Here is a 26,489-nt window from a genome sequence, read left to right on the forward strand (position 1 = left end):
GTTTATTTCACTTGTAGTTTTTTTTTGATGGGAAAAACTTCAACAGGGTGATTAAAATTAAAATGAATTTATCAAATCAATCCCTGTGCATAATAAAAACAATGCTTATTTAGAAATAATTCATATTGTAGTTTTGTTTGTATTTTTTGAGGGGAAAAACTACAACAGGGCGATTGAAATTAGAATGAATTTATCAAATCAATCCCTGCGCGCAATACAAACAATGTTTATTCAGCAATACTTCATTTTGTAGTTTTGTTTGTATTTTTTTGATGGGAAAAAACTACAACAGGGCGACTGAAATTGGAATGAATTTATCAAATCAATCCCTGCGCACAATACAAACAATGTTTATTCAGAAATAATTCATTTTGTAGTTTTGTTTGTATTTTTTGAGGGGGAAAAACAACAAAAACAGGGCGACTAGAATTAGTATGAATTTATCAAATCAATCTCTGCGCATAACACAAGTAATGTTTATTCAGAAATACTTCATTTTGTGGTTTTGTTTTTTATTTTTTGAGGGTAAAACCAACAACAACAGGGCGACTAGAATTAGTATGAATTTATCAAATCAATCTCTGCGCATAACACAAGTGATGTTTATTCAGAAATAATACATTTTGTGGTTTCGTCTGTATTTTTTAAGGGGAAAAACAACCAGGCGACTAAAATTGGAATGAATTTATCAAATCAATCCCTGCGTATATTTCAAAGAATATCAAATAGAAAGGAGTGACATATATGTGTAAAAAAAAATAAAATGTGGAAGAAAAAAATAAAATTCCACGTTACAAATAGAAAAATACCCCCCCCCCCCCCCCCCAAAAAAAAAGAAAAGAAAAAGCAATTTCCATATTATTATTGTTATTCTCACATGTGGGCAGTGGCCTGCCATTGTAGGGGAGGGGCGGGAGTCTCCAGTGCGAACTGCGAGGAAGGCGAGGAGGCAGGGAGGAGAGAAGGACGGCGGCGGGAGGGGGAAGAGTTATTTCTGTGCTCAGGGCCGAGGATTAAACAGAGAGCAGTCCCGGTGCGATGACAGCATCCAGCATATAGCCAACCCCCCACATCAGCCGGGTCTGGGAGGACACCGCGGACGAATATCAACCCCCCCCACCCCCCTCCAATCTCGGCGTCTGATTTTTTTTATTATTATTTTTTATTTTTTGGGGGGGGGGGGTCCACCCTCCCAGATCCCGGGTTCCGGCTGCCTCCTCCACGGACCACGAGGTGAGTTTTCACGGTATTTCCCGATGTTATTGTCTTGGTGAGAGCGATCCACGGAGGCGCCTGCACCTTGCATCCTTTTCCAGCCATTTTAGGTGATTTTTTTTTTATTTTTTTATTTTCATCGTAGCTAAATAATTTAAATTCGCACCAAAACGCCATCTGGCTACAACGGTGGAGATTTAAATCCGATTACGATTATATGTAAACCCACAAAAGACTGACCTTTTTTTTTTTTTCTTCTTTGTTTAGTCTCAGTTTAACCGGACCGCTTGCTTTCAGTCATCCAGATTTAATTTTTTTTTTTTTTTATTTTATAAAAAAAAAACAAAAAACGTGCTTTTCATCACAAAGCCACAACCAGAGGGCACTGGCTATTGTTTGAAAGGTATTCATTCACAAAAAAAAAAAAAAAAAATCCTAATAATGCAGTGATAGTAAAGACCGGTGAGGCAGTGAAATCAGCCGATTACAACGGGACAGACTAATTCCTGGCGGATCAGGAGTGTGTGTGTGTGGTGGGGGGGGGTGTATATGTATGTGTGTGTGTGTGTGTGTGGGGATCCAGTAGTCTTGCGAGTAAAAGGCGCACATTATGAATGGGCGTAGGCGTTGTGCAGCAGCCTCCCCCCCCGCCTGGATAACCCCTTTTCCCCGTGCGTGGATCCCTTTTGGCCGGCAGCTGCCACTTCCCCGCGTCCGTGGCGTGACCGTGGCGTGGCCGCGGCTAGACAACTAGACCGGAACAATGCGTTTTGCCACGGCGGGGGCCTTCATGAGATGCATGACATGATTTCCTAGGATTGCGCGTTTGGAGACGCGTGACGTGTGGATGAGCTTTCACCGGATATGAAGACGTCTCACACACTCAGAGAGAAAGAGAATGCCATATTGGTTATCGGATGTGTAGCCGGTGTACCTTGGCGTGCACGCTTTCTCCGATGCCACTTCCCGCAGGCGTTAAAAACCACGGGCGGATTCTCTCGCAGACGCCCGGATGCCTTCCCGCACCGGCCTGCACCCGGTCATCCCGTCGGCGGACGCCAGCCCGCCGTCACTTTCGCCCTCTTTTGTCTGCCTTCCGAGACGACCGTGACCGGCTGCTCTTCCGGCCAAAGGACTAGACCCATCGATTATTAACTCGATCTATAAGTAAGGCCGGTCGGTAATTTGACCCGCGTCGTTGCTGGCTACTCACCGATGAAATATCCCGACCGATCAATATCTCTTTAAATCAAATCGAATCGATGGAAATGCCACATGAGTGTGTGACGAATTCCCGTAGCGGTCGGACGGACGGAGCTATGCCGACCATCGGGTGGAAAGGACGATCGAGTCGGGACACAAAAATCTGCGTTTTTACAGTCAGATTGTTATTTTCCTGCAAAGGAACACCACCGCCCAGATTTAGGCCGACTCAATTTATGAACCTACGGTACGAGACAAAGTTGATGAGCGTCGCAAGGGTCAAAAAAAGGTTGACATCAGCACGCGTTTGCTTATTTTTTCCACCGACCTCTTATCGCGTGATTTATTCCAAAGGGCTTTCGGCTGACCGACTGCCCTAGTATTATTTTTTAATTCAAGGGGAGCCTCTATCTTAGGATCGCTGACTTGAAGGTAATTTGGCCCGACGGCAACGGAAGAAGCGAGGCAGGCGGTCTCGCAGACTTTCGTGTATCGACACCCAAAGGTCCTCCTCAGACATGTCGGTGTTCCTCTTTCTGGAAACACCAGAACCGCGGATAGACAGCGATAACACAATACAGAGGACTATTAATCTTCAAAAGACTCCCTCTTTTAATCGCGCGGCGGGGGAACTCAAGCCTAGACAAGTCTCTGATGAAAGGGGACGTAAAATGAGTGGAAGCACGGTGAGTCCCGGCTACATCGCTAATGGACGGAGTGAATGGTGTGATTATGTCTGGAAGACAGAGGAGGAAAAAAAACCAAAACAAACAAAAAACATGTTTTGTATTCATGAGAAAAACTGGAAAATCCATTTTGAATGTGAAATTTATTGACAGACGGGCAACAGTACCGAGGAATCGTTGCTTCATCGCGCATACGTACTGCAATATTTATGTATTTTAACTAAACGTGGCGTCGATGTGAGTGTGCGCGCTGCCAATCTAAAATAAATCATGGAGCCGCCGAACTGTTCCCGACTGCCGCCGCGGCCTCATGCAGTGTGGCGAGATGGATCTGCTGTGTTGGATTCAGCTGGAGGGGAGATTGTGTGTGTGTGTGTGTGTGTGGGACAGATTGGGGACAAGATGTCAATAGCAGCCAACCGGTCTTTTCTAAATAAAAGCTGTAGATTAATCAGCCAGTGAGGATTTTCAGAAGTCGACCCTCGGGTTCTTGTGAGTTTATCGCGGTCGTTGGAACGGGTTCTGCACCGACAGCCGGGGAGATCTATCAAGTAAAGATGAACTGTTCGATTGGACTGTCTTATTTTGATCATTGGGGATATGAGAATGCTTTAAAATATCAAGTAATTGCCTTCAAATAAGAAGTTAATCGAGAGAATGTGCAAGGATTCGGATCCGTCGCTGAAATTTATTCCCCCCCGTACAGAAGCGGATATCATCAAATTCATTCGCGTGCTACACTGCTCGAAAAAATAAAGGGAACACTTAAAAAACACATCCTAGATCTAAATGAATGAAATATTCTTATGAAATACTTTGCTCTTTACACAGTTGAATGTGCTGACAACAAAATCACACCGAAATGATCGATGGAAATCAATTGTATCAACCCATGGAGGTCTGGATTAGGAATCACACTCAAAATTAAAGTGTAAAAACAAACTCCAGGCTGATCCAGCTTTGATGTAATGTCCTTAAAACAAGTCCAAATGAATCTGTGTTGCTTCCTGAGTGGACGCTATGATTTCACACAAGTGTGATCGACTTGGAGTTACATCGCGTTGTTCAAGTGTTCCCTTTATTTTTTTGAGCAGTATATTTCGCAAAGAAGCCGCCGTATCTGGACGCGTTTTAACGGATTCCGTCCAAACGCTACTCCGCCGCAGCCCGAGCTCGACCTCTCGACGCTCCGCCGAGGAGTCGACCGTTCCTCGGGCGCCGCCTGCGTCCTCCTACCGGGCGACGGGATCGAACAACAGACTGTTTTGTCCGAGACAGAGAGTCAGTGTTTGGGGGAAAAATGAGCGGAGAGCGGTGGATTATCTCCGAGAAATGAGACACAGACATCATTACAAAGGGATTGAGAAAACCCCTCCTGACCTCAGACGGGAATTCTTGTACAGTGAAGATTGCAGGGGGTGAGAAGGTGAAAGGGGGGGGGGGGGGGGTCGGCGGCGAGAAACAGCCCGAAGACGCTTGATGATGAGTCACATGGGGCGGCGTGAGGGACCTCCGCGCAGACAGCGTTCCCAAATGCTATCGATTTCGAAACCGGATTACGAGCGAACTCGTCCCCGGCTCGCGGACACGCGCGCAACCTTTACTTTTTCGCCTCCGGCGTGAATTCTTTAAAAGCGGAAAAAGAAGCTTCGCTTTGTCCAAGCGGGCGAAGGGACGGGAAAAACAAGCGGCGTGACAAACGGGAGTCGAGGCTCGGCTTTTTATTCCTGCATTAAATAACCGTATATCATCCTTTCCTCCTTTACGTCTCACTGTAGACGCCGCTTCTTTTCACGGAACGCAGCTTTAACTCTCACTTCTTTGCCGTCGCCCCTTTCACCCTCATTAAAATTCCCCCCCTTCGGCACCCCCTGCAATATCCTGTCCTTTCTCTCCTTTCTTTGCCTTGTCTAACTTTTTTTTTTTTCCCCTTTTCTCAGCCCCTTCAGAGCCTCCCGCCACCCCCGCCTCTGCAACCCCCTTATACGTCTTTCCCATGTTTCTTTCTCTTGTCCCCCCCCCCCCCCCCTGCTGGCGGAGGGAGGCGGTCGGAGGCTCGGCTACGTAGCTGCATTAGCGCCCATGCATTATTCATGCGCCCCGCAGTCTATGTGGGTCTTCTGCCGGCTTTCCAGCGGGACACACTGGCCTTCTATGTGCGGGGACACGAGGCCGCCGGGGGGGGGGGGAGGAACCGCACAGACGGGACCGCCGTTTTTCCCTGCTTCTGCCCAAATGCTATTGCTATAAACACCGCTAGTAAAATGTCTTTCGACCGTCCGACTCGCCGGCACGGGTTCACGTGGAAGCGTCGCCCTCATTAGGACGCACACACCGTCTCCTTTTGCTTTTAGAAGGCAACTGTTAACTCAACTGAAGGGCATGAAATTTTAATTTGGATAACCAAAACTGGGATGCAATGCTTCGCCTCCACATTGCCATGTGATTTTTTTTTTTTTTCTTTTGAGGCTGTGGAGGAGTACAGAGAGAGAGGGAGCTTTTGGAAGCAGAGGAGGGGCCTCTTGGAAGCCACAACCACATAGCTGCTTTGGACACACATCTGTTTTACTTGACATACTTCACAACTGGAATTTAATCCTGTTACTTATAATAGATCCAAAAGGCAGGCAGGAATTAGCCGATCCAGGCCGATCAGATTTTTTCATATCTCGTGCTAATAATACTTACATGTGTGTGTGTGTGTGTGTGTGTGTCGCTCGGGCATAAATCAACCAAATGCCTTCTGACACGTCTTCCTGATAGCAGATTGCTCCGCTTGAAACAGGTGGCCACGCCAGACCCGGGACCGATGATCGCAAAGACCCCCCGCCGCCGTTTTCCAGCCGATCTGGTCGGGTCTGCCGCGCCGATGTTTCGGAGGGCGAGGGAGTATTTGTGTTCTGGAGTCCTGAAGAGACAAGCTACATCACGGTGAGTCGCTCTCTCACAGTTTCCAGATGAAATGTGGGGCGCGACGTCGCGCTCCTGAATTCGACCGTGTGTGAAACCCCGGAGCCGCACGTTGTACTTTGTCGGCTCTTGCATTATGAAATGGGTTTAATGGATCCGATCTTCGAAAAGAACATCTAAATATTGATAACAAAAGCAAGGCATTAACACGAGCAAAAATTGCCGGTTGAACTTCTAAACCCCCGCACCGAATTTTACCGCCCCCGAAAAAGTCGTCTACCCGATGAGGCAGGGAAGAGACGAAAAGGAGTGAACGAGGAGAGAAAATACCGTGCGGAGAAAAGAGAACCGGCGCACTCTTTAGAAATGACACACAAGAGGAGATTCAGGCAGGAAAATGCATTGCATAGTCTGACTGTTACATCTTTTTTTGAAATTGTTGACAACCCTGCACACGCATGATCTGGCAAAAAAAAAAAAAATGCTTCAGACTATATTAATCCCAGCTGATTTCTACACATAATGCTTCTTTGCTAGTGAGCCGGCTCTCTTGGGTGTCTTTTTTTTAAATCATCGGTTATCATAACAGACTGTACGTCAAACCCGATAACAACGACCGTGTGAGTGTGTGTGTTTATGGATTACGTTTCCCATGCTTTTATGTTTGTGATAGCTTATATAACGGAACTAAGTTCCTACATACAGGCCGGTCACGCTTCTTTGATTTGTTTACGTTCTGCATCCGGCACGATGCTTCCATGTCCAAACAGATTTCGCCGTTCCATTCTCTTCGTCTCGCCGCGGCTAGCGCTAGCCAGCACGATGCATCCGACACAAACCCGATGTTTGTTTGTTTTTTTTTCGCTTTCCAGCGCAGAATGATCCGATCGGCGCGTCTGCCGCCGATCAGCTGTCGGCTAACTAGCTTCGTCGATTCTTTTTCCTATCGGTCAGCCTCAAACCGCATCAGCAGGAGGCGCTAAAGTGACACCCTGACCGGAGCTGGCCTGTGCAGAAAGAGGTCCACTAATCCTCTTAAAGGACGACCCTGCACCGGGTGCCTTAGCACCGGCGAGGGAGGCTCGTCGTCTGAAGTCTCCGACCGGCAGTCACTTGGACCGAGGACATGAAGACAGAACTCCTGCTCGCGTCGGTCGGAAATCCTGGCGATAGTTTCCGCATCGCTCAGCAGATCCGGATCGCGGTGTTATGTTTCGGTCTTTATTTTCTTCTTTATCGCCTGCGAATAGTGCCGATGAGTCCTATACGCCGTGTTCAGCGGATAAACGATAGATCCTTGTTACATCCAGCGATCGCGCAGATCTGACACTCATGTTTCAACATAGTTTGGATGAGTCAATAACAACCAAAACAACTCAGAATCGTCAAAATCACATGTTACAATTCCGGCGCGCGGAATGGGTCTTTGTACATGGGGTACATGGGTCTTTGTAGAAACCGTCGCCTTTTTGTTTCGAGGACAATCGAGGGGAAACCTAGCTTGGAATTGGAATTACAAAGGTTCGGCAGGTCAATGCCTACGGCAATGAGACAAAGGGGAAATAAATTTGTTGGGTTTCGTTTCACGACCGCCCGTCCTCAAGTCGTGCGCGTCGAGGCCTTTTTCAAACGGCTATTGTGCGATCTTATCGTCACGCTCCGGTCATAAGTCATGTATGACATGTGTTGCTGTTCACGCCAGCGCCACCCCACCCTTCATTTCTCTCCCGGCCTGATGAGTCACGGAGCTGATCATCGGCGCCGGCTCACCCTGGAAATAAAAACAAACCTGCTGCTCGGGGCGGCGCAGCCTCCAGGAGACCCCTGCGTTCAATCAATGTCTTCTACCTATTAGCAAGAAATCAGGAAATCAGGAAAATCATTCCCTGTAAGCTCAATTATTTGTGCAATTATTTGTGCTGTTAACTTAAAAAAAAACAACAAAAAACTGTGCAATATTTCATGTCACTGTGCGATATTCAGAACTGTGCAATATTTCATTTCATAACAGCTATACTACAATTTTTCCTTTTATCATACTATTGTGCACTCACTTGTTACTAAGACACTTTATAGTTTCACTGAGACACTTTATAGTTTATAGTTTATTTTTATTTCTAATTCTGCCTTTTTCTTTTTATTATTTATTACTGTTATATTTTCTGTAACTCTGGCACAACAATTTCCTTCGGGATTAATAAAGTTGTTCTTATGTTATCTTATCTTATTTAACAGAATAGGAACCGACAGGCGTAAAATCCTTTGTTAAATGATTAGACTTTAATTATTCAATGTCTTGTTTGCCAAACTTTTCTTTTTTTTTCATTACTTAAATTGTATTATTTGGTAATAAAAAAATGAATGTCCTGATTGTGTTGTAAAACAATAATAAGACAGCGACAGACCGCAAGCTCCGTTGAACAAATGTGTTTCTTTTCTCCCGAGAACGTTTGTTTATCCAGCCTCCCGGATCACATCTCGATTAATACCCTCCTCTGGATTTGCCTCTGCAGATAAATGGAGGAAAAGGAACGATGTAGGAGCAGGTCTCCGGCTCGGAGGGCCAGCAGGGTGCAGCAGGTGGTGGGAACCATAATCCGTCGCACTCGGGAGTCACTCAGCAGGTGAACCAAAAAGCCGATATCGTGAAAAATAGCTCGATTCGTAACCGTAAACCGCCGGCGATCCGACGTGAGTGAACTGGATTCGGCCAGAAAACCTTCGAGCGGGCGGCGGAAAATGCAGTCGGCAGTTGCTGAAAGTGCTGACGGACACACACGCACACACACGCGCGCGCGCGCAAACTGCATCGACAGCAAACGAAATAACAAGATATATGAAAAAAGCAACCAAAAAAAAAAAAAAAAAAGCAATCTCGGTCGGCTTGAGAGCAGAAAACAAGATCATCAGCGTCTCGGCCCGCTGCCAGGTATGATGGATGTGGAGATATAAACCTGTTCCTTGCCGGCGGCATCAGTAACGATCCTCAAAAACCAAACATTTAATAAATAGCTAACTTTGAATAGCGTCGTTAACCGGCTCGTAACCGGTAGAAGCAGAGGACGAGAGAGAAAACAAATAGTTTAATACACGTGCGACCCAACGGTTCCTGTCTGGTATCGAAATATTAGGATTTAATTCCTAACAAAGAAGTGTCACGCAACGTCCGTGTGTAAACAGGATCTTTATCCGTACGAGGATTTTAAATGTCGAATGACGGCGAAAGCGTTTCAATGCAAAACGGAGATCATTTGCTGAAGTTCAAACTGTTGTCATTGCAACGAGTCCAAAATATGGATTAGGAAAGCAGTCACATGATCTGTCAGTCATTTCTTGCCATTCCTGGGTTTTATCCCACAAACTCTGACACAAATTTCACCAAACTACAAACCCAAACATCCATTTCACTGAAATGTACCTGCTTTTCAAGTTTAAATGCAAACATTTTAATGATAAAACTTCCCTGGTGCGCTTTGGGGGGGATTTGACCGATATTTGACATATTATGCACAAATATAAACTCAGCACTAAATTGATGTAGAGTCCAATGATATACATGAGCAGCTAAATGACCTACATTCATAAAGTGTTTTTAGTTAGTGTCAATTACAGTGGTTCCTTAAGATATGAACTTAATTTGTTCCAGATGTGGGTTTTTATGTTGATTTTTATTTATTTTTTTAATCCTGAATGAATTTCCCCCTTTGCCCCCCCATTCCTCCTTGGCCCACAACAGAAAACAGTTTTTCCATGTGGTCGTGTATTGATGTCCATTTTTGCGACATGATGGAAGGCTTCATAGCCTTGATAGATTCCTTTTACCTTAGGATGGTACAAATCGTGGATTTATTGTATTAAATTACTGTAGATGCATTCATATATATTATTCGCATTATATTATATGCATTATATATATCATATTCTCGAGCGATATCGGTCACATGTTCGTGCTTCGCTGTTATTTTGTGCTTATTTTCCATAGAAAGCATCTTCTTTCTGGGTTCACCATTTGCTCTCTCAGGGCCCGTGACGATTATTAAAAAAATACACAAAATAAGCACAAAGATATCAAAAGATTCCACACGAGAGATAGAAACACGACATGAGATATGCGCACTGTAATTTCAAATTTTGATTTTCACGCTCTCGTATTCATATTTTTTTCTCCATATTTTTTTTCAGATTTCAAGGATAAAATTTGCTTCAAAAAATCGGATATAAAGTCATTCGTATCTTATGTGGCTGCTGTATTTATATGATGTCATTTTTTTTGAAGAGATGCTGAAATTTGACGGTTGGAATTTAGAGAGGCGTACATAATGATATATATATCTAAAAAAAAAACAAAGAAGCACAATCTCCGACCCCAACTCACCTGAATATAACCGTGCACGACCGCGGTCGAGTGACGTGCAACCTATTTTGTCCCCCGCCCACCCACCAGGGAGCGGTTGCTAGGAGACGGGAGGTCGCAGCGCTCCAACAGTCTGTCCAATCAGAACTTCCAAGCCAAGCTATCACTACAGATCACCAGGGACCCGGTGTTGGACAGCAGCACCGGACATGGCTTCACCCTCACCAAAAGTGCACCCCTGCTGGTCAGGGACATCGCCACAGGTATGGCGTGAAGGTGTGTGTGTGTGTGTGTGTGTGTGTGACTTGTTTTCGTTCGTGTCGTCTTCCTGGTTCAGAATCGCCACCAGCCTTTTTCGCAACAGCTATGCACCTGCAGAACAACAGATTGACTCTGGCTCACTTCACACACACACACACACACACGCGCACACACACACACACACACACACACTGGCACGCACACGCGCTGTGAGTCTCTGGCATTCACCAGCAGGGCATAGTGCCAGACAGGCCACCAGAACAACAGAAACACCTGTTCATCCCTTCTAAATTCAATCACTTTTCATTTAAACAACTGATAGGATTGAGCGGAGAGAGTGAGGGCGATGGAAAGAGCTGATCCATCGCTTTTGTCTCTCCTGTACAATAAGCCGATTAATAGCTGGAGAGAGGATGAGGGCCCACCTCGACCTGCTACCAGCCGAGTTATCATCATCATGTACGGCCAAATAAAAAAGAGAAGAAAGAAAGAAAGACAGAGCGAGCGAGTGAGGAGGGGATAGATAAACATGACCAAATTTGTCCAAAGAGAGCGAAAACACGAGTGTGAAATGAGAACCAGTGCGGACATTGGGTTGTCTCCTCCTGTTTTCTTTGGCCTCGCTGGTGATATGAATAATATCTGTTTATCTTCATGAGTAAAAATGCAATAAAAGTAAAAAAGCACCGCTAGTACGGAACGTTAAATTAGTTTTACTCCCAGTGGCTCTGTTGCTGCGTCACGGTGAAAGGATAACACGTGATGTATTCGTTCGGTCATGGATGTCGGAGTTATTTCCTGACTTTTGCAGACATTGGTTTGGTCTTGATTTGGTGAAAAGTGAGAATCACCTTCTGGACCACCTATAGCCGCGCTAAAATACGTCCAAATGAAATACAACACACATAACACGGACAAAATCAACGACTTCGGTGACATCGGGAGGCGCGTCGTCGTTCATTACGTCCATCATACCAAATATATGAACTATTTATCTGTAAAACCTTTCGATCGCCGCGAATAGGATCATACCGTGGAAGAAAATACTAAATGACACTAAGAGGGGAAGAGGAGAGAGAGTGACATGTTAGAAAAAAAAATCCAGAAAGATCAGGTTATTTGCAGAGCCGACGCCAAAAGCTCAACCGTGTCTCGGCCCGTCTGGCGGACGAAAGAGAGAGAATTTGTTGGAAATGTGCGTCGCACGTTTGCAGAGCGGCGTGGGATCCGATCCGGGTTCAAAATCACGGTCAGACGGCCTGGGTCAAAAGTCTGCACGGATGTATATTATGTATATTTATACTGTAGACTACAAGCATGTGTTTACACATCTGTATGTTTAACCGATGTGTGTGTGTGTGTGTGTGTGTGTGTGTGTGTGTGTGTCGGAGCGAGCTCAAAGTGCCGCGCCTCAGCCGTCCGCTCCCGCCTGAAGACAAATGAGTATAAATATCCAGAGAAAGCTGAGCGGAGCCAAGCTGGAAAAGACCCAGAATAATTGTAACCCCTCACGTCCCAGAGAGCTCGGCAGAATACTGTTGAGTCAGCCATATTGAATAACCATATGTGTCATTGTGTGTGTGTGTGTGTGTGTGTGTGTGTGTGTTTGTGCGCGAGTGTGTGTGATTGTGTATCCCCTTTTATCTGAGCTGAAAGTGCAGGCCCATGTATACAGCTGGGTTTTTGTTTTACGCAGGGGCTGACTTTGTGTGTGTGTGTGTGTGTGTGTGTGTGTGTGTGTGTGTAGGAAGTCCAGCAGATGGGATACTCATCCCAGGGGACCAGGTGCTGCAAATTAATGATACAGTGTTGGAGGATTTAAGCATGGAGCAGGTGGAGAACATCTTGAGGTTAGAAAAAAAAGTAGTTTATTTTTTTTTTTTTCTGTCTGTTCATTATTTCACCGTTACACCGGGACACTTGTGTTTTTCCTGGAATGCACGTCCGACGGCGCGTGGGTGATTCATGCGTTTGCGTGTGTGTGTGTGTGTGTGTAAGCGGGAAAGGCTTAGCAAGATGGGGGGGAAAAGGTCACAGGAGAAATTGCTTACTTGACAGCTGGACAAGATCATGATCCCTCCCTCTATTTGTGTGTTTGTCCATGTGTGTGTGCTATTTTTGTTTGTTTGTTTGTGTGTGTGTGTGTGTTGTTTCTCTACATAGGGACTTGGAGGATTGTATCACGGTGACAATCCTACGACACATGACCGTAAGTACAAGGAAAACAGTGATGACACACACTAGCATAGACTTATGACGCCATTGTTTATTTGAATTTAGTCTCGATGGCTTTTCTAGCGTGCGTGTTCAAGTTTGCGTAAATGAAAATTAATCGCCACTAAATGGGCTTCATATTGTGATGTGCAAATATAAGCTGTAAACATATGCATGTATACTATTAAAGAGCGTAAAAAAATGTAATCAAAAATCAATGTATGCCTTTTTTATTCGTTTGTTGATTCTAATTGTCGCGATAAAACTTATATTGTGAATAACCTACTTCCATTTCAAATTTTCATGAAAATATTAAAAAAGGACTAGCTAAAAATAACAAAAAATCTGTTACGTAACATTTTGTACATTTAAAATGCCAAAACTCTTATGAGTTTACAAAAAATGCAAAAACGATTCAAACTGATATAGAAATTTCTTCATAAAAAAAAAAGAAAAATCAATTAACTGTTACAATCATTTTTTTTAGCAACTAAGCAGCACATAATCATAAACTTAAATATTTAAATTTTATTTAAAAGGCCAGATAACAGATCCGCTTAAACGAAACAACCGAATCAGTTTATCCGTTTTGCGTCTGACGCGTTATTTTCTACTTAAAACGCCTGAAAGAAACGCCCGTTTTCAATTTTTCCATTCATCATATTGAAAGCGGTGTGTGTGTGTGTGTGTGTGTGTGTGTGTCGCAGAATCCCAAGTCATCCATCATGTCAGCAGAGAAGAGAGCTCGTCTGAGGAGTAATCCAGTAAAAGTGCGCTTTGCAGAGGAAGTGGTGGTCAATGGGCACACTCAGGTGGGAAAGTTAGTTGAATTTTGGGTAGTTGTGTTTAAAAAAAAAAAAAAATCCATAACAAGCTAAACTTTCATTAGAAAGCGGCTTTGCAAGTACAGTAAACGATCCAACACGTGCTCGGTTAAGACAAAGTAAATTATTCTGATAACTGTGTGCCAAGCCAAGTTTTTTAACGGTGATGTCACATCCCATATAGGTGCAGGAATGTCAACACACACACGCACACACACAATAATGTCACGGCTGTGAGAGAAACGGCAACCCTTTGCTTAAAATCATATTAAACCTAAATAACATTCCGCTTCTGAACGCAGAAAACAATGATAGTTTATTTGTTGCTTTTCCTTGATTTATTTAGCACAAAGATAATCAGTGATGTGTCAACAAGCGAAATCGTATCAAGTTTTTTTTTTCCCCGCCAGCTAAAGCCGACCTCTCCTTTTACCAACAGGGAAACTCTCTTCTCTTTCTGCCCAACGTTTTAAAAGTCTATTTGGAGAACGGACAGACGAAGGCCTTTAAGTTTGACAACAACACCACCGTCAAGGTTTGTGTGTGACCTCTCCTGCCGTTTTTTAATGGTTTTAAATTACGTGCGTGTTGATACCGATGAGCTTGAAAGCTAAAAGGAAGAAAAGATGGAAATCTGGTCTTTGTTGTTGTTTGTCTAAAACAAGGGTGTCCAAACTTTTTTGCAAAAAGGCCCTTTTTGTTGAGGGGAAAAGATGTGAGGGCCGACCATTTAACCGGACAGTCTTTGAAACATTAACATTAAATGACAAATCGACAATTTCATTGTGATCGGCATTCTTTTCGTGTCTTAACACAGAACACAAATCTAAAGTTTTTGGTCTTTCTGTCATATTTGAATACCACATAAAATGAGGGAAAGATTAAACATATATAGGTTCATTTGAAACATTACATTTTATTCACTATCAAATGCTCACTTTGAACTTCTAAATTCAAAACTTGTGAACAGGAAATTACAGTGATATTAACAGTGAACTGTGATATTATTCAGAAGTACAAAGAACTCTTTCTGTCACATTTGAATACCACATAAAATGAGGAAAAGTCCATCTGGAATAAGATTAAACATATATAGGTTCATTTGAAACATTACATTTTATTCACTATTAAACGCTCACTTTGAACTTCTAAATTGATATCATTGATCTGTGATATTATTCAGAAGTACAAAGCATTGAGAGCCACACGAATCCTTGAATTACTCCTCATCAAAAAGGGGAACTGCAGTGTTTTTCATTATTTCTATTTTAGACTCCGATCAAAAATGCGAAATAGAAAAATGGGCCGCCGGACCCAATTAGATTTTGTTATCGATTTTTATGACAGAGGCTGCGGGCCGGTGGAAATTTGACCACGGGCCGTATTTGGCCCGCGGGCCGGACTTTGGACACGCCTGGTCTAAAATAATGGCGATTGCATACCAAAATGATTTATGTAATGGTTCTTGTAAATGATGCCGCATTTTTGAAAGTTTTGAGTTTTATTAAGGTAAATAATAAGGACGGAAACACACCGCTGGTTTGTTTTCATCTGCACGCTGTCACAGCAGGGTTCATCATTTCTATTTCCACCTTAAGATGACACTTGGAAAACTTTGTAATCAGCAGTGCTGTTTTTTTTTTTCATTTTTGTTTCATTTTTTCATCACATGCAGGACATTGTTCTGACCTTGAAGGATAAACTATCCATCCGGGCCATCGAATACTTTGCCCTGGTGCTAGAGCAACAGTACAGCATCACCAAACTACTGCTGCTCCACGAAGAAGAGCTCATACAGAAGGTGAAATAGACATGACAAACGTGCACGTATAACATCCTCGCTCCGTCGTGCGTGCCTTGCATTATTATCTATTTCATATCCAGTTAGCGTCGATCGCTTGTAGCGGCGCTGTATTAAGATGTCGCTGCAAAATCAGCTTTATGCACATGTATGCACGGTTATTAATAGAGTACACGTTAACTGTAAAGTAGACGATAAACAAGCATTAAGTTATAATGTAAAGTGCACGCAGATACAATTTGCGTGCAAAAAAAAGACGAAACATGTAAATATATGTCATTTTAATATAGAGCAGGTGTGACAAACTCAGCAAAACGGTTGCCCTCAAAGGACCACATGTAACGGTAACAGTAGAAATGTAACTAAATGTAACCTAATGTAAAATAAATGTAACTCCTCCTTTCGAATCTAAAATGTCACATATGCATTCCCATCTTTCTTGAAACAGCCTTCCGTCTACATCGACTTTTCTCTTCCTCGACATATCGTATTTCTCAATTCTTCAATACACTGCGATCTAACGGCGGGTGATGGTGGGAAATGTAGTTTATGGTCAATCCACGCGTTTGACTTATTTATTTGAAGACAATCAGACCTTTTAAGACGTTCTTGCGGGCCACTTTTGGCCCGCTGGCCTCGAGTTTGACACGCGATCCAAAGGGTAGCAGCAGTTATCCGAACAGTTTAGTGCAAAAAACACCCATGAACTAATAGCATACAAAGACAGGTGAGAAAATGAATGGATGAAAAGGCATAAAAAAGTCAGTGTCTAGTGTTTAATGCGGTAGCAGCACGATGGATTTTACTGTAACCGTGTAAAAACAGATACGTTGTCAAAGTGCAATATGTCGGTCTCCTGCAATTTTAGCACACTTGCTTACATTTATCTCTCTTGTCCCCCAAGGTGGTGCAGAAAAAAGACTCTCATGATTATAGATGTCTATTCAGGGTGTGTTTCATCCCAAGGGACCCCATGGACCTGCTGCAGGATGACCCTTCTGCCTTCGAGTACCTCTTTTTGCAGGTCAGAGACGCAAATCTCAGTTATTACCAATGTGGTTCCTGTGCGTCTTTTTAGAAGCTGAAGTTGTCACTTCACGGCGTCGAACGCTTTGGATGTTAAAGCTGTCGCATCACATTGTAAATATGTTGTGCACACATATGGTGCGTTCATCGTCATTGCGATAAAGGCTTTCTTTATTTCCCGGTGTTTTATTTATTCACGTATAGAGTTGTACTGACCATTTTGTACTGGGCTACAAGAGCGGCACGTTCTTTCTTAATATTTATCTGAATTATGAGCTGCTTTTTAACATCCTGTAGGTATTGATTGAATTTTTTTTGTGCCGGCAGAGCGTCGGCGATGTGCTCCAGGAGCGATTTGCAGTCGAGATGAAGTGCAACACCGCACTTCGCCTCGCTGCTCTGCATATGCACGAAAGACTAGATAGTTGTGGGCAGACCAGGACCTCTATCAAGGCCATTACGTGAGTTTCAAAACCTCAGACAACATATATGACAGAAAATGTTTTTTAGTGTGCACAAATATTTATCCCCTCTCCATGTCAGAGAAATTAGACCAAATTTTTTTAATTCATAAGATGACTATTTAGTCGCATCTGGTGGCAGCTAAGTAGAAACAAGCTGTATTATAGAGGATTTATAGTCTCTGAACTGACGCTGTAATGTCTCGGTATTGTTTTGGCCAAAGCTGACAACAACGTGAATAATGCGTCGCATCCTGGCTCACGAGAAAAAAAAAAACAAAACAGCTGAATCTCCATATTGTGCCGGAGAACAATGCTTGTCAATTGTCCAAATATAGTCGACGTGCTTTCGTACGCAACTGCTTTTGACCCCCCCCTCCCTCCATATGCTCCTGAGATTACTCCCTCAAGTTCCTGGTGACCCTGTCCTCCAAGGCTGACATGTATTTGCATTTAAAAGCACCTTTTAGCTGACAAATGACCCGCGTGCTGCAAATTGCTTCTCCTTGCCGTGCCTATTCGCTATCCTGACATAAAATGTGCTTTTCCTAAACCAGAAGCAGTGAAACCCCCCCCCCCCTTCCAAACGCCGCACTCGTGGTTACTCAGATAAATCAGCGCGCTAATCCTTATTTTGTGTGTCCGTGACAGGAAGGAGTTTGGCCTGGATAGCTTCATTTCTCCCACACTGCTGAGCAACATGAGAGAGAAGGACCTAAGAAAAGCCATCAGCTACCACCTCAAAAAGATCCAGTCTCTGCTAGAGCCACGCCAGAAGGTAGATGTAACCTGACAGATGGGCGGTAGAAGGCGTGGACGGTCTCGTTGTAGCTGTAGGGGACCGTTATTTCTTTCAGACACGCCGACTGCTGTTTCGTTTCTTTAGATTTGTCTAATCGTAGTTCATTTGAAATCACGTGGCAAACTCAAGGCCCGCGGGCCAAACGTGGCCCGCCGCATCATTTTCAGCGGCCCGCGAGAACGTCTTAAAAGGTTTGATTATTTGATTCAAAATAATAAAATAAGTCAAACGCGCGCATTGACCATAAACTACATTTCCCGCAATTCGCGCCGATCACGTTACCCGCAAAAGCGACTGCCGTTAGATCGCAGCGTATCCACAGCGATGCCATTTTCAACAAGTGGAATTGAGAAATATAAATAACCTCTAAATGTCCAGGAAGAGAAAAGTTGATACAGATTGAAGGCTGTTTCGAGAAAGACGGGAATGCGCGTGTAACATTTTGGATTTGAGTACCGTAATTTCCGGACTATTGGGCGCACCTCAATATAAGCCGCACCGGCTAGCCGATCACTATCTCGGGCTTCCTCCTGCGAACTAAAACCGTCAAAGTCGTCTTTTTCGGTGTCAGAGTTGAACGGACTCAGAATTTCACGGTCCATAAAAAAAGTCCATATATTAGCCGCATCGTTGTTTACGTGAAAAAAGTCGCGGCTTATCGTCCGGAAATTACAGTAGTTACAATGAATTTTACATTACATTTGGTTCCATTCAGTTACATTTCTACTGTTACCGTTACATGCCGCCCTTTGAGGGCAACCATTACTCTGATGAGGCCGTCGGCGAAAATGAGTTTGACACATCTGCTTAACCTATTTTTTTATGGAACAGTCAAAAAATGGCTGCAATTTTTTTGAAAAAATTTTGCGTCGCTTTCTATCTCCACTTCCCGTGTGTCCTAATTAGATTGCTAATCTCCATTTTCTTTTTCTTTTCTGTGCCAAAGGTGATTTCTGCTTCTCAGGCGCGGCTGGCCTACCTCACCCAGCTTGGGGAGCTCATTTCTTACGGGGGACGATCCTACACCGCTACAATGATGGTAAGGGTTAAACGCTAGATCTCTTTTTGGTGGGTCTTTAAAATTTCGTTCGAGTCCATGTCATTTAAAACATTTTAAACATCCTATCGAGCGCCGCAGTAGATGGTACGCCCCGTCGTTTTTCCACTACTTTTGTTTGTTTGTTTAAAAGTTTATTAGGACAGTGTACAAATACATTAAGCACAGAGGCAGAGATGTTTGTACCAGATTATAGCTCATAGCTAATTTCCATCTGTAATCCTGGACAATACAAATACAAAACTGTATAAAATAGACAATATATACTGCTCAAAAAAATAAAGGGAACACTTGAACAACGCAATGTAACTCCAAGTCAATCGCACTTGTGTGAAATCGTAGTGTCCACTCAGGAAGCAACACAGATTCATTTGGACTTGTTTTAAGGACATTACATCAAAGTTGGATCAGCCTGGAGTTTGTTTTTACACTTTAATTTGGAGTGTGATTCCTAATCCAGACCTCCATGGGTTGATACAATTGATTTCCATGGATCATTTTGGTGTGATTTTGTTGTCAGCACATTCAACTGTGTAAAGAGCAAAGTATTTCATAAGAATATTTCATTCATTTAGATCTAGGATGTGTTTTTTAAGTGTTCCCTTTATTTTTTCGAGCAGTGTATTTACATTTTTGGGCATACAGTATTTGAACTTTAAAATCATTAATGATCATATAAGTGCACCAACATTATTCCGTTCTGTATGTAATCCATACAAAATTTAACAAAAGGAAAAAAAAGGAGTTTCTAAATTCAATATTGATTGAAAATACTCAAGATATTCAAAGACAATAGTTTGGCTGGCCGGATAAAAAAAGCAAAACGGGACAAATGTGGCCCGCGGGCCATAAAATGCCCAGGTCTGTTGTATAACAGCATAACTGTGTTAAATATTCAAATATTATTATTAGTATTTCATAAGAATATTTCATTCATTTAGATCTAGGATGTGTTTTTTAAGTGTTCCCTTTATTTTTTTGAGCAGTGTATATAAAATATACAGATAGGCAATAAAATTACTATGCAATATATAAACAGGCGATGAAATATGTATTTTGCAAGTTGACAGTGCTATTGTTGTGATATTGTTACTTTGGTCATCTGGGGCCGTCAAAATACCCGTCTGGCATTGTTAGTATGAGCATGTCTGGTGCTCCAGAATCCAATTTTGAACGGCCCGTGTAAAAGTGTGAAAATCAGTCATGTTCTTAAGATTGTCCCATTCTTTTGATGGTCTGTTTCATTATTTTCTGTTCTCCCCTTACTTTGGTTGTTACCGCAGCTCCAGGACAGGGAGGTGTTGGTCAGCCTGTTGGTGGGAGCAAAGTACGGGATGAGTCAGGTCATCAACCACAAGCTCAACGTGATTTCCACACTGGTTGAGTTCAGCAGCATCAGCCGAGTGGAGTTACTTTCCGAGTCGGACAAAGTCAGTCTACTGCGCGTCTCACTGCACGACATGAAGGTATGGAAGCTGCTGAATACTCGCCGTCGCACCTATAGTATTTGCTGTCTACGGTAGACGCTAGCCTCTATTTTTTATCGCCTCCGCTCTTGAGGCGGAATTGATGTTCACACACACACACACACACACTGGACGTAGCACATGCTTGAGTGAATGTAGGTCAAGTGTTTCTTTTTTACATCACAAACAGTATGCAGCCTCAGGGAGGCTTTGGTAGCTATAAAGAGAATTCATTGGACTCACATGTACTGTCTCTCCCTCTTTGTCCCACTCTATCGCCTTTCCCCCCCTTTACCCTTTGGCTGTAAACACTTCCGCTTTACCTTATCCTCTGCAATGTCAGCCATTTGCCTTACTGATGGACTCTCTGGCAGCCAAAGACTTGGGTTGTCTGCTGGGAGGCTACTGCAAACTCTTGGTGGACCCCAGTCTCAATGTCTTCCGTCTGGGGCGCCCCAAAGTGAGGGTGCACCGGATCCCGGCTGAAGAAGGTGTGTGTGGGAAGTTCGCCGTAATAGAGGGCGTGTGCTATGAATCCCTATCAAGTGAGCAAAACTGTTTGGCTTTAAATAATCACTTTCTGATTTTTGGCCGTTTGATAGATGTTTTTCCTGGTACGGGTAACGCTAGAAAAGCCAGTCATTTTAAACGACGATTATCCGAACGCTACGTCGCCGCGCCGATGTTCTAACGACGCGTCCTTCTATGATTGGTCCGACGTTATCAGGTTACGTGTCTCGGTGCTGCAGCGACTCGGACGACTCGACGGACGAGGACGACCCGATGGATTCTCAGAATTACAAAAGCCCCGACCCGGCAAGTCAGGACTGGGAGGAGAGGAGGCGAGAAGAGGAAGAAAAGAGGAGAGAGGAAGAAAGAAAAGAGAGGGGAGATCAAAAAGGAAAGCAGGAAGTGAAGATAGTAGTAACGACAGAAGGTAAGGAGTATGAGAGGACGGAGAAAGAAGGCGCAACAGGAAGTGCTCTACGTGCGTTAAGTGTAACGAATGAGGAAGTTAATTCGGAGACCGACTGGTACCACAGCGATCCGAGGGTCACCAGTAGTTTTTCCAGTTTGTCCAGTGGTTCCTTGAGCGCCGCCCTAGAGGAGAGCAGCGCCACCACTAAACCCCCTTCTCATCTAGGTGCGCTTTGCGGGCCGAGTACAGGTGATCCGCCGTCCCTGGATGTCCACCAAGCGTATCTTTTGGGACCAAAATACCAGCAGGGCCCCCTCCGGCCCACCAATCTCAATTATCGGAGCAACGACAATTGTCTTTGCTTCGCCGAGCTTTCCAAAACCGACAGCCTCCCGAGCCCGCCGGAGGCGACGAGCGACGATGACGACGACGACGACGAGGAGGAGGAGGAGGAGGAAGAGGAAGAGCTCGGAAGGCGGGAGCTTAGACGCATTTCCAAGATTCCTAGTTCAAGAGATCTGAGAATGATCGACAGCACGCCTTTTCAAAGATCCCCGATTAAACGGAAGAAAAAGATCCCCCCCCAGGTCCCGGTGAGGACCAGTTCGATTCCTATGCAGAAGGCAGGACAGCCGGAACGACGTATCTCCAAAGACGAAGAGGGTCTTTTTTTAACGCCCTCGCCTCACCCGAGCCCGGCTCTTTTGGGCAAAGAGAACGCATCGGAATCCGAGGATGAATTTTTTGACGCGCAGGAGCGATTTACCCCTCCGGTGCCTGATCTATCAGGTTCGTTCCCGGCATGCTCGCTACCGCAGCCTAATCCTGTTCTGTTCCGTTTAACTACCAAACCCCGTTTGCTTGCTATCTGATGGGAACGGGACTAGATATTTACATGAATAAAAAGGCATTGTCAACCTTGGGATAATTTTCTTTTGATTTGCATGTCCCTTGCAGATGCGGAGCTGGCAGACCGGAGGAACGCAAATCGGTTGAGCGGAACTTGGAATGGTCTTCCTTCTTCTCTGGGAAAAGATTTAGCCTCTCCTCTTACCGATAAAGGCCGAGTTTTTAAAAACAAAAAGGAAGCGGAGGAGCCGAAGGATCCGACAAATAAACTCAGTAGCCGGCGACCGGGTAAACAGAAACCCCCTGAGAAGCCGGACGTTAAGGTCAAACCGCCGTTGGCTCCCAAGCCCCAGCTGCCTCCCAAACCTCAAATCATCCCTCCCAAGTCGCCTCAGCACGGGAGATCGTACGCCCACTGCAACGGGGACGCGTCCGGACATCTGTCCTCCGAACTGCTGGAGATGGAGCCCGACACCATGGAGTTTAAGTCCGTCACGTCCGGTGCGGGTGGATTACCCATGTCATCCCCGCTCATCACGGCGGTGCGGTGCAACAGTCGTATGCTCCCCGTCACCTCCTTGGAAAGCGAGGGAAAGACCATCAAACAGGAATGTGCGGCGCTGCGGAATAAAGAAACGCTACACGGGAACGGACTGCGTCTCGATTTAAAGGATGACGTTAAGAATCACGCCGTCGAGCGAAAAAGCAACGGAACTGCGCGCGATACGAAAAAGCCGGCGGATCTAGGTTCCATCCCGCCGTGTAACGCGAGCGCAAAGTTATCCGCTCCCCCTCCCGTACCCCCGAAACCTACCTCTCCGATCAATTTCCACCCCTTGTCGTTGCCGGCTAGCTCGCCGGTCTCTCCGGTTGAGCCGAGCAAAGACGTGTTCAAGGACGGCGCGAGTCCACCAAATGGAATTCACCCTTGGGGAAGCCGCAACGGAAGCATCCAGTCGGGGCCGAGGAGGGTGTCCGTGAGCCACGAGAGCCTGTCGCCCAAAAATACAGACGCGCCACTTACCGCCTCCCTCACGTCGAGCACCTCCAAAGGCGTCCTGGGCGTAGAAAGCAGAGGGCAAGGAAAATTGGGATCGGGATCGGATCTGAGAACCAGCTCATCCAGCCTGGGTGGCAGGCTACCAGCTTCGGCCCTTAGGGGGAAGATCCAGGCTCTTCCTTGGTACATGACCCGCTCGCAAGAGATTTTGGGGACTCTTGACTACCCCTCGAGTAGCTCTATCAATGGAGATACGTCGGGATTTGGATCCGGTATGTCCGTCGCTAGTTATTTGTCTGATTTAAACAAAACCCCCGTGAAGGACAAAGAGACATCCAGCGTCAAAGGTGACGTTTTTGAGGAGGGAGCAGAAGTCGTCATAGCCACCATCAAAGAGACCCAAGAAGTGACGTCGTTCATGAAAAAGACCGGCGAGACCAACGGGTCACATCCGAACCTGAGTTTCAAGGAGAACAGCGTACACCTCGGCAACGTCTCGTCGGAACAGCCTCAATCGCGAACCCACTCGGCGGTGGGGTTGGGAGGCGTGACCGGCATGCAAATCGGAGGTGACTCGCCGACGTCGTCGCTCGCGGACGGCACTCCTCCTCCTCCGCAGCACCAGGAGGCCTGCGGCTGCCGCACCGTCTACGCCAACTGCTTCAGCGGAGACTCCGAGGACGGCGTCAGCTTCGACGAGGAGCTCACCGTTTATGAGTTTTCCCGCCGGACTCGCTCGAAGACGGCGCGACCCCCTCCTGCCCTTTCGCCCACCTCGCCCTCTCCAAATCCAAACATCTTGTCGCTCCTAAGGGACAATCCTCGTCCGCTATCCGCTTTCTCCACCGCCTCCTCCGAACTCAGTACCCTGGTTTCGTGTCCGGTGTCCCCGTCGTCCGCGGTCGGAGGCCCCCTTCGGTCCCTTACCAACAAGAACTACGGCGGACTGAAGGGAGGCTTTGCTTCCCTTCGACAAGACATAGATCAACTCTTGCTCGTCTTAGAAAGGGGAACGACCGACCAGGCGCAACAACCGTCTACACAAGTCTCGAGGCAGGACGGCGAAGGATCGAAAGCAGGGCCCGACCTGAATCACAACGGAAGCGAGAACCCGGGTACAAATTGTACCGGAATGACCGCGACGAGCATGACAGAAGCGGAGAAGAACCTTCTCCAAGCGGAGGCCAGGCGTTTGGCGTCCGGGTGTCAGAGGGCGACTCGCGTCGGCTGGGCTCCCGACGAAGCCCTGCGTTCGTTGTCCAACAGCTTCGGCGCACTCGTTCAGTTGTCGGCGGCTTGCCTGCGAACAAACCCGTGCATCGGTTGCCATATCTGTCACAACGCCCGTTTAACCCGCGAGGACGAGGACAACGATAACCAGGAGGCGATGGACAAGCTGAAGGAGATCGTGGGTCTGTATCGGGAGTTTGTCGGGGCCGTGGAGACGGCCGGGATCGGCGGCGGGGTGGCGGGGAAAACCGTCGGCCCCAACGGGTCCGGACAAAGCCAAGGGGAGAGCGACGGGGTGAGGTTACTAGCCAAACGTTGCACCGTACTCATCTCCTCTGTATTCACGCTCACACAGCTCTTCAGGACACACACACTAGACACTCCGGATACACCAGGTAACGTACCTCTTAACTTTTAAACCGCCACCCGCTAAAAAACACACAAAGCCAAGAGATGAGACAAGAGGAAACAGCACAGACCGATCCGGTGTTTCTACCCTTGTACAGTAAGTGCCATGCACAACACGTCACACGCGTCCACGAAAAAAAAACAAAACAACAAAAAACCAACACAATATCCACACGAAATCTTAAATGAGACGACGAAACTTTGCTCGACCTCTCGGTGGACTCATGCTGTGGACTATGCATTTGTACATATGAATTTTATAAGTATGTTATATCTATTATTTTATTACATAATATGCGTATGTATGTAAGGATGGATTGCCCATGTATGTATTTATGTATTTATTTTTACAATATTTGCACCATGGTCTGTTTTGTGCAGATTTCTGGTGGGGAAAAAATGGATGTCACTGGAATTTCTATTTTTTTTTTTTTTTAATTTCTTTTCTTTGAGACAGTATTATATTATCTCTGCTGCTTTGAGGTTCACGTCATTCCACAAGGTGTAATCTGTAAATTGTCAAATTCAGGTATATTATAACAACACAATTGTCTTGCGAAATTCAGTTAACCAATTTGTTTTATATGTGCAGGAATTATAGTGCGCCATTTTAATTATTTCGTTTTTTCAGCGTTACTATCACTTGGGGAACAAAAAAAAAAAAAAAAATACTATACCTTTGCCAAGATGAGCAAGGAGAGCACAGGAGAGACTGTTACAGATTGCACCTTTTTATAACCTTTTATTTCTAATTTCTTGTACCACTTCCCCAATCCTGACTGACTTGGAGTGAATACTCCTTGGAAACACTCCCACAACCCAAATGTATGCAGTATTGATACTAATCTAGTTTTCATCCAAAGGACGACATATATTTATTTTCTTGGCATCTGTGGGTTTGGGTGCAGGGAGCAAAACACAGGATATTTATGTAGTTGAAATGTTTTTTGACCAGGCAGAACAGTGACTGTTAATTCTGTCCATATGTAGCAGATATCCAAAGTCTTAAAAACACTGAGCCGCACCTGTTCTCCACCATCATTTCCTCTTTGGATACACCCCACTTTATTTAAAAGACTAACAGATGGACTGTATACGCCTACTGGGGGAAGAACTGATGATGTACGTTGACATCTCCGGATTCTGTCGCCTCTACCTGAGTTTATGGCTATGCAAACACCTCCTTCTTCACATCATACTACTGTTGTCCCCAAATTAAAAACAACACTAGCTACATTATGTTGGCCTGAATATAATGTGCACTTTTTTGCGTTTGTAATGTGGGCCTTTGTCTCGATTTGGGATCATTTAATGCATCTTGGATTGCAACGTTCAGCAAAGTTGCATGGCATTGGAATTTTACTATCTGATGACTGTCCGTACTGCTCTCTGTGAATTACCAGTAAAAAGAAGATGTTGCTGGATCAATTTAATAATGTCACATGTTGACTAGTGAACTCGCTCCACGCAACTAATCGTACGGCAACGGCTCATTTGATAAGCCGTGAGATTGTGTCGCTACTTCGAATAACAGTTACTGTCAGGCAGTCGGCAAAAAAGTTCCTCAGTATTTACTTATGAAGCACAAATACGGGGGAATTAGCTGAAATAAAAACCGCACATTTTCAAATATAGTCTGGTAAGTAGCTTGGAAGGACACTTTTCAGTAGTCTGATAACGTTCTTATTATCTCTTGCATCATCAAGTTGTATTGGTTTCAATGTCCAGAGATGCTTTAAATTGTGAAACTAAAAACCAAGAGTTGGACTCAGGAACGTGATTAGTTGTTCAGTTGAAGGGCCA

At 44.9% G+C, this 26,489-nt stretch overlaps 1 protein-coding gene across 5 annotated transcripts; it reads left to right on the forward strand.

Moving 5' to 3' along the window:
* Positions 1-949: 949 nt before the first annotated feature.
* On the forward strand, positions 950-25,913 carry frmpd1b (FERM and PDZ domain containing 1b). Of its 5 annotated transcripts, none has more exons than XM_086158734.1 (17): positions 950-1,233; positions 5,890-6,035; positions 8,528-8,638; positions 10,459-10,631; positions 12,377-12,479; positions 12,793-12,838; positions 13,551-13,655; positions 14,107-14,202; positions 15,343-15,468; positions 16,373-16,492; positions 16,822-16,955; positions 17,607-17,733; positions 18,704-18,796; positions 20,098-20,280; positions 20,624-20,825; positions 21,008-21,988; positions 22,157-25,913. In XM_086158734.1, the coding sequence occupies exons 3-17, from the start codon at positions 8,532-8,534 to the stop codon at positions 24,694-24,696; spliced, it is 5,136 nt and encodes a 1,711-aa protein (XP_086014860.1). In that variant the 5' UTR covers positions 950-1,233; positions 5,890-6,035; positions 8,528-8,531; the 3' UTR covers positions 24,697-25,913. The 5 variants fall into 5 exon arrangements, with proteins under 5 accessions (XP_086014860.1, XP_086014862.1, XP_086014863.1 ...); XM_086158736.1 differs by having other exon boundaries at positions 20,624-20,771; XM_086158737.1 differs by lacking the exon at positions 950-1,233 and having other exon boundaries at positions 5,282-6,035; positions 21,008-21,217; positions 21,425-21,988.
* Positions 25,914-26,489: the final 576 nt, after the last annotated feature.

The sequence above is a fragment of the Fistularia commersonii genome, chromosome 13 (genome assembly GCF_037954325.1).
Source record: "Fistularia commersonii isolate RoL2024-O1a breed Wild chromosome 13, RoL_Fcom_v1.0, whole genome shotgun sequence".
NCBI classification, from domain to species: Eukaryota; Metazoa; Chordata; class Actinopteri; order Syngnathiformes; family Fistulariidae; genus Fistularia; species Fistularia commersonii.

What these genes read in the sequence shown, in the direction of transcription:
- frmpd1b (XM_086158734.1), top strand. Translation starts at nt 8,532, where the DNA reads ATGGAGGAAAAGGAACGATGTAGGAGCAGGTCTCCGGCTCGGAGGGCC. An exon ending in TGCTAGAGCCACGCCAGAAG is followed by an intron (nt 17,734 to 18,703) that starts GTAGATGTAACC and finishes TCTGTGCCAAAG; the next exon opens with GTGATTTCTGCTTCTCAGGC. An exon ending in GTGCTATGAATCCCTATCAA is followed by an intron (nt 20,826 to 21,007) that starts GTGAGCAAAACT and finishes CGACGTTATCAG; the next exon opens with GTTACGTGTCTCGGTGCTGC.